Below are 12335 nucleotides of genomic sequence, written 5' to 3' on the forward strand. Positions count from 1 at the left end.
ATAAAATAATTAAAATATTCCAAAGTATGGTAATCAGCATTTAAATAATACTCCAAAAGACGTATCAATCGAATCAATATTGACAAAAAAGTATCGAGTACTTCTTTGACGACCCTAGTATGAGATAACATCAAAACTTAAAATTTCCTTTGAAAGTTTTATCATAATATTTGACGGAAATATATTTTAAAAAAAAGTTGTGGAAACCTCACAACAATAATACACCTACTTCCTCCAAACGTAATTGAAACCTCAAAGTTGAAAAAAAAAACTCCGGAATAAACAAGCTCATATCACATGACGCGTGAAGTGAGTAACAAGTCCTCAGCAGCACAAAAAAAAACAAGATGGCAGGTTATTTGTTTTTGACAGATAACGATGTTACTTTTTTATATACATAATTTAGTTCATCGTATGTTGTCCCATTACTTTATATGACAAGGGCTTTCTTCTCTTTTACTTACTTTTATGAAGGCTTTCCGTTTAAACACATGTTTTTTTCTCTTGGCATACATTGAACATTTTTGTCAACGCTGAAATGTCAATGGCGCTATTTTCAATTATGGAGGTAAACATGACAGACAAGTACATACGAAATGTTTTTTTTTGTTTTTCTCATATCGTGGAGTTGCTGGCAAATATTTGTAAGTAGGTTAGAACCGATGTTAGGTGAATATATGACAAAATTAGGGCCAATATGACCAAGGTAAAATAATTTTCACATACGCTTTTTCTACCATGTCAGTTGTTGCAGTGATTCTAATTTTACACAACTCTCCTATATTCGATGCTATATTGTTTAAATTATGAAAAATTTTGTATAATCGAAACTATTCGAAATTCAAATGTTTTATTTTTTTGTCTTTTTTCTATTCTATCATATTATTATCGAAAGCCTCAATAATTACATTGAGCTTCTTTACGAGCTGTTTATTAGCGAATTTAAGAGCGGGCGATTCAGCTACTGCGATTTGATGATTATACACAAAACTTTCCATTCGCTGAGAAGTCACAAGCCAGCGACTATTTTGACGAAATGTAGTTCATTTTTTTACCGGGAGGTTGCTACTGCGATCTACTGCGCAGACGCAGTAAGCCCACACGCCGGCGTGTAGCGTGTAAAATTGACCGGCTTTCAACTTTTCTCGGTAGAGTGTTTACAACCTGCTTATTAGCTTATTCGATGATTACACTGGGCGACTTTACTAAATACTACTTTTAAATTCGCCAATAAACAGCTCGTAAAGAAGCTCAATGTAATTGAGGCTTTACCCATATGTATACCTAAATTTCAACAATGGCGAAGGGTGAATGTAGGCTGTGAAAATCCGACATAAATATTGCACACTAAACTTTGTCAGTCATACGTATTTATTTTCAATAAACTAAATCTACATTGTGTAGATAGTATTTGTTAGTTTTTTTAAAATTTAAATAAACCCTGCCTAATCTAAGCCATAGTATATAATAGTCAAATTTGTTTATCTATAAATTATCTTAAATTATGGCATTAAACCATACATAATTTAAAATATTTTATAGATAGAAGAATATTATTATTGATTATGATTTGGTCTAGGCATGAATTTATAAATTTAAAAAAAAACTGATTAACGGTCACATGTAAGTTGTACGTAAAACCTTTCACCGTGGCACAGTTTGCCATGAGCTTTCTTATCGGAAAGAGATGACCGTATACTATACTGTCTCCAATTTTATTAGATTCAGTATGAATAGCGTTGGCAAAATTCATGAATTCAAGAGTGAAAATCTAATCTAACCTAAAAAATAATCCAGTGTATCGTCTATTTTCAAAATTTATGTAAACTGACAATAACCGTGTTTTATTTAGACATGCATTTTATGTCAGTACTATACGACCCAAAGAGGATGGACGGTCTTTAATATACGGCCATATATTTCCGATATAACGGTTCACGGTGAAATTTGATACGGCGAACTGCATATGAGCAAGTTTACGGACACGCTAATTAACACCACATGTAATATAGATTCTTAATTCAACAAAAACAAATAAGTATCACTAAAAAGGTGAAGGTGCACTATTATTTTCGGATCGCCCATGGCATACCAAAACTACTATGGTTTAGTTTAGACAGAGTTTAATTTAATTTTAAAAACTAACCAGCACTATCTGCGAATTGTATTCCTAGTTCTATGAAAACAAATAAGTATGACTGATAAAGTTTAGTGTGCACTATTTATGTAGAATCTTAACAGCCTACCTCTACTACAGACTACTGCATGTAGATAATACTTAACACACACATACAATTAGTATATGATATTATACAAATGTAAACTTTTCGTTTCTAATTATTGTTCAATATTCTTTTTCTATTTTTCTTCTCTTATTTATTTTATATTTTATGTAATCGCTATTTTGTGAGGCATGGAAACTTTTCTGTTGGCAACATCTTTTCTTTTTTTCTATTTCTGTACATATTTATAATTCTATACAGCTGTTTGTTTTTCTTAAAAAAAAAATTAAAATAAGTGTACTTACACATTTTATCAGCAGAATTTTTTTATTATTTGGTTAATAAAAAGTTTGTTAGTACACACTTCAGTCACTAGTTTACATTGTTAGAATAATTGTTAAAATAATAACTTAAATCAGTGCTACACAAAGTTTGAAAATACATAAATTATCGCATGACCATTGTTCGTGAATGGTGAAAGCCTTAATACCCCCATTTCACACGCAGCGAATATTATCGCACGATACAATGTCGCGCGACCAATAATATTCGCGATTATAATTATGTTCTCCTTGTGAAACAAGGACACAGTTCCACGATCCACTGCAACCGTTTGACATAAAATATTCGCGTGACTTTGTATCGTGCGATTATATTCGCTGTGTATGAAACGGGGGTAAATGTATTACGACGGATTCGTAACCAAAGAAATTCAAGAATAATTTACGTAGGTATGTGCAGATAAAGATTATAATATTTAGATTATATTTGCTCCAGGCTATTTCGCATTGCAGTTTCGTTTGAAGCACAGGTCATACTTATCTTTCTGATAAAGCCGTAGAGAGATGAAAATTTCATCCAGTATTGTGACAAAAAATATTCTAATAAAAGTTTTTTATTCAATAAAACATGAGGTATTATTCAGACGAATGATCAAGTAAAATTACGAATTCAAGAGATCTACTGCTGGTTGTAATTTATATTTTATTTATAAACAAAGCATTAATTGTTGCCAGTGAAAAAAATAACAATATGTGTAAATTTACCAATTAAAATATTGATAAAATAATATACTTTACATACATACTCGCTCTATTAGAAATATTATTAAAACACGATTGTCAGCATACTATAAATAAAATACTGATGCATTTGATGTTCTGTGATTTACAATATAATATATTATACTCTACATAGCGTTGCTATAGGATTGGTTTGTCGAATATCCGTTTTGTCGCAATCGACCTTTTAATGCAAAATGATTTTTTGTGTCTAAATGGACCAGAATCATCATTTTCTTTAAATTACGTTGTAATGAATACAGCAAGCATATGCTGTAAAAACAACAATTTAAATACCTACATGCATTTAAATATAGAATAGTGAAATTTGTTTTTCGTCTCCTGAACATTTGACATTTGGTCTATGCGACAAACCAGTGATCAAGATTTTTCACCCCCTCGGGCATAGTGAAGGATTCCCCCAGTAAGCTCATTAACTTGGTCGCTCCAGCGCTCCAACAATCTTCCTTTGCTTAGTCTTCTCAAGAGACTATCCGACACCAGCAGTAAAACTGGACAGCAAGTCGAAAAGAATATGTCTGAGATATATTAATTGTCGAAAGCCGTTCCTTTATTTGTAGTCTATGGACGATTAACTAGTTAGTCCTGTGTTCTGTCCTAGATATACGAAATATTAGGCGCCAATACGACATTTTGAAAGTATTAATTGCCTTCAAATTAAAATTAAAATTTATTTATTTTACATTTAATGAACACAATAAATTATAAATTCAAAGCGTTCACGATATGACATAAAATAAGTGTTCAAATAAAAATACAGATCAATGTGAGTTAATAATACAATAAGTACATAATAATAAATAATTACAAGATAAAGGGAACTTTTTATATACAACGTTTTTAAACTTTCTGTTGAATCATATAAACCTGACTTGACTAGCTTAAACGATCAAAAAAAATTGTACTTGATAGAAATAATACTGACATGTCATTTTGACATTTCATATTGATTTCCATAGTAACGCACGTGTATATTAATAATTTAGTTGCTAGGACCCCAGACCCCTAACAACCAATAATAGTGGATTGGATTACGGATTTCTTCCGAAATAACTTTTCATAAAAAACAGAATTATCTGAAAATGAATTCAATTCTACTTAAATATGGGTAAAAGTATTAAAAGAATGCATTAGCATCGTGTTCTGATATATTCTAAAAGTTTCAAATGTCTAACTAATCGGGAAGTTAGTTAAAAATCGATTGCAAGATTGTACTGGATAAACAACCACCGGAAAAATAAGAATACGACCGAATAAAAACGTTGTGAAAAAATAATAAATAAAATAACAAAAATAAAACAGCTAGGTCAACTTGAGTCAACTAAGTTGATAGACCCTATCTTAAAAACTTACAAAACAACGTCCACCTAAATTCACCCTCACGTAAGTGGAATATATCAATATCAGAAACAATTTCATTAAACATTCCAGCACAACAGACCTCTAACAGCCCAACAGACAAACAAACATGGATCCCGAGGTCCATGTTTTTACACCGTACAAAAATATAGATATTAATAAAGTTAAGTAACATGCATTGCATACATAATATATTACAAACAATTTTAAATATATAAGGGTAGCTCTAAGACGAAGAGGAAGTAGTATTATGTAGAAGTTGAGTTATTTGGTGTATACTGCATATTGTTATAAAAATACATTTGTATTTTACAAATCAATACAGAATGCTATAGAGATTAATATATCTCGGCCATTTTCAAATACTCAAGAATACAAGGCAGTCAGAAACACCCCACTCAATATATTTCGCTCGAGGCCATAGAGAAATTGATATCGGAAACCGACGTGTCTATGCCTCACAATGGCAATTGTTCATCTAAGCTTACGTCGAATGATATTGGATATTGAGAGTTTTCACAGAATACAGTCGGCTTGGTGGCAGAAAGCTTTAAATCAATAATCCTTATTGAATGGAGATAATGATTTTTTTTAATTAAAAATATTTAAACATCTCTATTGAAATACAGTCAAATACAATATATTGATAAGACATCTTTACTGCAGTTGTTTATTCATAATATATAATTTAAAGATTGATTTTATAGCATCAGGATTTTTTATAAATAATTAAAAATAGTTTATTTAGACAAATCTACATTTTTAACAGTAATAATATAATAATTCATCATAAAATACATAGTCAAAAGGAAAAAACGCTATCTGAGCGACGAGCGGCTCTCGTGGTGCAATGCTGGCTTTTTATCTGGGAGCTCTGGACACAGTATATATATTTATGTAATTTTCTAAAAGCCTGGATATTTGTGATTGTTTAAAATTAATAACAACCAACTTGTACAAAAAACCAAGGACATGGTTATTAATAATTCGTAAGTCACGATTTAAAGTTTTTTTTCCAATCTACATAGACCTTAAAATATTGAACCTGTACAGTTTAATGACATAGACTATTTATAGTGTTTCTCCAAAAAGGTTATATAACATTATTGATTTCTCTTCATACTATTATATAATTTTAAAATGACCCAAAAGAATTAATTTAAAAAAAAAAAAAATTAATAAATAAGTTTTAATTTAGCATAATTGTAACGTACATGTTTCGCTTACCAGGTAAGCGTCTTCTTACGACTAAACTATTGATCCAAAGAGTAACCTTGCATTGTAGATATTAATTTATAATTAAAACACAATTTGTTACAATACTGAATAATTATTTGTGACTTAACGGCCCACATGCTCAGCGTACGTCAAAATGGAGCTTTTATGGTATTTTCAAAGCATGATCCTGGACATTCCTTAAGCGTTGTTGATAATCTATTTACATAATTTTGAAGCCTTTTTATCCTTTATATTTATTTTAAACATTTGATGACTGCATAAAGTATTTTTATTACATAAAATAGTATTCTTTTAAACCTCTCGCTCTAATGTTTTAAATTATAGTAATATTTCAGTACGTCCATGTGAACTGGTGTTAAGATTTTTTAGATTTATTAATTTTTAAACGCATTTATAAAACCATTAGTATAATTTATGTCGACATTATTATAGTGAAATATTTACGATAAAAACTTATATTGATAATCTCTGTGATCCCAAATTTGACAAGAATTAGGCATTTTATTATTCAAAAAATGGGCAAGATTTACACATTTAAAGATAATTTTAAAGATACTGATTATAAGCTATGTCTTTGACCATTCAAGTGTAATAAACATTCTACGAATAATTTTGGCTTTATAATGATTATTGACCTAAGAATAAGGTAGCATTTCTATTGGCATTTCCCAGTGGCTAAGCTACAATATACGGCCGTAGCCATAAATTGACAAACTATAAATGAAGTAGGGAATAAGAGCATGTTAAAATAAATATAAAGGATAATAAAACTTCAAAATTATGTAAATAGATTATCTACAACGTTTAAGGAATGTCCAGGATCATGCTTTGAAAATAGCATAAAAGCTCCATTTTGACGTACGCTGGGCATGTCCCCCCTTAAACCAAGCTAGGAATATTACTAACTTGTTTTATAGAAATCGTAAAGACTACTCCACATTTATATTTGACGTAGTTAGACTTTTTTTTAAATTGGCAAGTTTCTGAAACATTTCAATGTACATAATGTATTTTCAAATAATAATGAATGCGACGTTCTTTGTTCCTATTTATATTCTGTCTTCAATAAAAATAGTGACTTATCTTCTCATTAGATATCTAAAACTGACATAATTGTTCATCTAGATGAAAATAGTGTTAAAATGTATAAATTTTCATTATTAGTTATTTATAGGTAGATATTTTTGACTTAATGTGTTTTGCCATTAAGCCGTCAAACGATACACTCTTTATATTATTTCCATATTATCAGAATACATAATAGAATAAAGGACTCTTTCACACTGTCTAGAAATCATGCATCAAACAGACTGTTGAAAAATAATGTAAGTAAATATGTTTCAAACAATATTTTCCTCGTGTACAAATAGTAAAACGCTACAAAAGTTATAATATCAAATATATCACTTATTATTTTTAAAATGATTATTATATGGACCTCGACAGAGTAGATGTTAAAATAATATTTTTTTTTTATGAGAAAAATCGTTATAGTTTATACGCGTTAAGAGGTGAGATAGCTAATTCAGATTCAGATTAATTTCAATTGTCTCTATCTTTTGGTATACGTAACATTTTACTTACGTATATTTATAACATCCATAGATCAGTCAATTACGTAGTATAACTATGAATACTTACGACATATTAACAAATTTTTTTATGAGATACTACGTGGCCAAGATCGACTATCTGATATTAAATTAAGAATTACGATGGTATTGATAGTTATTGAGTATCTACGAATACAATGCGGTAACCTATTTGCAATAAATAAAGATTTTTGATTACAGATTTCGTTTAAATTATTACCATATATTTAAATATGCAAAAATCGGTTCCATGACAAAAGAGAACATGACAATACAAAACATGACAAAACAGAACAGTGACAAAACAGAACATGACAAAACAGAACGGTGACAAAACAGAACATGAAAAAACAGAACAGTGACAAAACAGAAGAGCCAGAGGAAAAATAAAAAAATTGTTTTTGGGGAATCTATTATTATTAATTTAATACTTATGAAACTTAAGTTTATAAACGAATTTTTTCAATTTTTAAGTGAAATCATCAACTCAGACTGTAATTATTAGAAAATCTGTATTGTGTCGTTTCTGGTCACCAATGACGTCAAAGGGCAGAGGAAGTAAACTATAAATCGCAAATCCAACAACTATTTACAGTCCTGTTAAACCTTTCATGTTAATTAATACATTTTGTTTTTAACCAGTGAGCTGAACTTTTCAATGGAAAGATATTTTCGTTATTACTAAGTTTAGGTAGATATTTATATATATACCAAATGATTTTCCTCGGTTTGCCGCCCCCAAGCAACGCTCAATCTGCTTACCGCCACGGGTCGTCACTGACTGACAAAGTTTTGTATGTACTATTTATATCGAATCATATCAGTCTATTTCCAGCCCTCGCCACTACCCTACTGCCATACAAGTGAATTAATGAGTCCTATGTTTATATCGTGGCTATATAGTATTTTCTACAGTATATTAAAATAAAATAAATACAAGATAAAAAGAACTTTTTATATACAACGTTCTTAAATTTTCTGTTGAATCATATAAACTTGATTTGACTAGCTTAAACGATCAAAAAAAATTGTACTTGATAGAAATAATACTGAAATGTCATATTGATTTCCATAGTAACGCATGTATATATTAATAATTTAGTTGCTAGAACCAATGACATATTAATGTCATTGGCTAGAACCCCAGACCCATAGCAACCAATAATGGTGCGAAATAACTTTTCATACAAACAGAATTAACTGAAAATAATTCAATTCTACTGAAAGATGGCTAAAAGTATTAAAAAAATGTATTGGCATCATGCTCTAATATATTCTAAAAGTTTAAAATGTCTAGCTAGTCGGAAAGTTAGTTAAAAATCTATTGCATGATTTGTACCGGACAAATAAGAATACGAGCTAAGAAAAACGTTGTAATAAAATATATAAATAAGTATTTAATAATATTATATAGGTATGTACCAAATTTATGGAATTTTCAGTGCAGGTATTTAAATTTACAAGAATCGTCCTATTATAAACGAATTATATATTTTCTTGTTATTGCGAATATTAAAAATTCCTTTTGGGAATTAGGGAAATACCTGCAGAACGTAATAAATAGGTAGATATCTACATAATTTAATTCATTAAGATGCCACGTTTTATTTCCGAAAATTCCTTTAATTAAATTTTCATGCCGAATAATAATTTTATTTCGGATACTTCACATTGTGTTTGATTGATTGTTATGCCAGAAGCTTTTCGAAAATCCCTTCAATGATTGTATATTATTATAAATAAACTCATTCAACAGATTTTATATTGATTTATGTTGTTATACTCTATCTAATATTTACTTTATACCCACTTCCCTTTTATCATTTTCGAAATTAATAATGTTGTATCAAAGTATTTTTTTTTTTTGAAAGTATATTGAAAACGATATTAATTAATCACAACCCTTGAAATAAACAAAAGATCTCTTGTTATCTTATTTGTACAGCTTAATAATTGTATTACTGTTTTCCTGTGATAAGAAAATGCTTGTATTTTGAAAACAATATTATTTATAATATTATTTTGACTAGTGATAGTCGACGATGGCCGAGCGGTTAATGCGTTATAATTTCGTACATTCAAATCCTGGGATTGGCAAATACACATGTTGTTTGTGAATCTCTGTTTAGAGTCAGAGTGTAAACCTAATAGTATGAGCAACTAATGGCTAACATATATTTCTAGTAAAAACAAAAATCTCCACTGTGTAGAGGTCCATATTATGATCTTTTTAGTATCGGGCATGGTCAAAAAAAGATGATAGACCTCAATTTCGTATACATAAAATAAACATTTCTTTAAATCTATGAGATAGACAGCGGTTAGATGTAGGCGTGTCTGCAACCGACCAAACCACTTAACTGTTGCTATCTGACAGCTTTAACTACACGCGCTGAATTGTTACAATGTTATGTTATATAACAACGGTTGGATGTAGGCGCGCTCACCTCCACGTACACCTCATCTAACTATTTCACCACTTTTCTTAGTGCGACATACCTTGATAAAGTTTTGCAAGTTTCATCAATATTGGCGTAGTCGTTGTTTTAATTGTTATAACTGACAGTATGTTATAATCAGGTGTCGTATTTTTTTCTAAAAAATGTCTAGTGGGTATATGCATTCATTTCAAATTATGTATGTTCAATATATAGCATATTACATTCTCAAATCTTGTGTCTTATTCGTTGAATAAAAGAAATAGTTTTTTTAAAAGCTATCCCTGTTAATTCTACTTTAATATAGGCATATACGTTGACAGTTGTTTCATTGCTAAGAGTATAAACCAATATATGAAACGATCGACTATATTATAAATGACTCAATTAAAGTACAATTAATATAAATAACTTTGTTTCAAAACCATTATAATGGAGTTTTACCTCGTCAATGCTAGTTTAACTAATAACATACCATAACTAGTAATTTACTGTAAAAAATTAAACAAATGAAAAATGCCTGATAATAATATGTATATTTTGTTTCTTTATTTCAGGAACATGGACCAATGGAGAGCAAGCAAAGTTTGGATATGATTTCTGGTATCAGCCATACCATGATGTGATGGTCTCTTCGGAGTGGGGAGCGCCAAAAGCCTTCAAAAAGTTAGTATTATATTCTCACAATGTATCGTATGATTTGAATATATTTGGATTCAATCTCAATTAAACGTGTAAAATAGTGACTGTATCAATTAATAATATACGTTATATCAGTGGCGAAGGGTGGAGGTAGACTGTTAAGACCCGCTTTAAATAGTCCACATTAAACTTTGTCAGTCATACGTATTTGTTTTCATTGAAATAAGCTTATAATTTACAGATGGCGTTGGTTAGTTTTTAAAATTCAATTGAACCCTTAGAAAGTCAAGCGATAATAGATAATAGTGAAAAAATACTCGTCTATCTATAAAATATCTAAAATACATAACTTTGAATATTTTATAGATAGAATAATATTTTTTTTATCTATTATAATTTGGTTTAGGAATGAATTTAATAAAATGAACCAACAATATGTGTAATATATATTCTTAATCCGACGAAAACAAATAAGTATGAATGAAAAAGTTTGCATAATTTTGTCGTATCGCCTAAAATATATCAAAATATGGTTTGGTCTAGGCAGGGTTTAATTGATTTTTAAAAACTAACCAACACCATTTGTAAATTATAGTCTTTGTTCAATAAAAACAATTATGTATGACTAACAAAATTTAATAACCACTATTTATGACAAATCTTAATAGCCTATCTCAACCCTTCGCTACTGCGTAATATTAAATTCAACCTAAATGTATTTATAAATTTATACTAATTGTTTGACAGTTGATATGACTGAAGAACGTATTTAAATGTGTATTATCTTTATTATGTAAACGTACTTACTTTTTCTCTCAATGGTTCAGATTCCATGCTGATCTACGCCGTAGGTATATTAAGCGTAGAGCCGTAGAGTGTTCGGTGTCATGTTGTGACGTAACTAGCCGTAGGCTGTATCTGGAATATTCAAATGCTACGATGAATATATTCTGATGGTAATCAGCATCTTTTCTCATACGACAAGAACACAGTATACATTCTCTGAATTTATAAATTGAAATAATCCAAACGTTAGAGGTATATTTTAGACACTGGTACATATTGTTAACATTGAGTTGACTCGATAGAAACAAAGAATTTTGACTATTTGTAGAAGAATTCAAGCAAACTTAGTAACACAACACTAGTTTTATGGCCATTTAAATATAGAATGTGTTAGCGTGGTATTGGTTACAAGTAAGCAATAAAGTAGGCTTGAAAATAAATGTAACAAAGACAAAAGTCATGTTCAACTGCTTTGCGAGCCAAAAAGAAATCCTCATCAATGGCAATCAGCTCAAACAGGTGAAAAACTATAACTATCTGGGACAACAAGTCTCTATAGATGGATTTTATATTTGATGAAATTGTTCGCAGAGTAAAGCTGGGCTGGAATGCTTTTAGCCAACTGAATAATATCTTTAAAAATGACCTCCCAATATGCCTTAACCGCAAAGTGTTCAACCTGTGTATTAAATTCGTGTAAAACATGGATCTCAAGTAAAAGAGAAATCTAGAAACTAAGAGTACCATGGAATGTGATATCTAATAAACTTGTTTTCTATGGTTATAATGTGAATGCGAGACATTTTTATCAGAGTACTTCCCCAGAAACTATTTAATCTTAGAGGACAAGAGTATAGTTATTGCTTCAGGTAAATGTGAAATAACTTACTGCTACTTATTATGGACTTAAATTATATAATATATTTAGGCAATGTTTATACAGTAAAAAGGTTTTTCTCCATTTTTTATGATTTT

At 29.7% G+C, this 12335-nt stretch overlaps 1 protein-coding gene across 2 annotated transcripts in view; it reads left to right on the forward strand.

The window, feature by feature from the left end:
- Window positions 1–12335, forward strand: part of LOC147063706 (methanethiol oxidase) — a 586211-nt gene that overhangs the window by 469649 nt on the left and 104227 nt on the right. For both annotated transcript variants that reach the window (XM_085959858.1, XM_085959859.1), the window contains exon 6: window positions 10490–10598. In XM_085959858.1, the coding sequence (XP_085815984.1) occupies window positions 10490–10598 (109 nt within the window). The remainder of the gene's footprint in view (window positions 1–10489; window positions 10599–12335) is intronic.

The sequence above is a fragment of the Rhyacophila brunnea genome, unplaced genomic scaffold, assembly GCF_057557595.1.
Source record: "Rhyacophila brunnea isolate RB1 unplaced genomic scaffold, BYU_Rbru_1.0 scaffold_9, whole genome shotgun sequence".
NCBI lineage: Eukaryota > Metazoa > Arthropoda > Insecta > Trichoptera > Rhyacophilidae > Rhyacophila > Rhyacophila brunnea.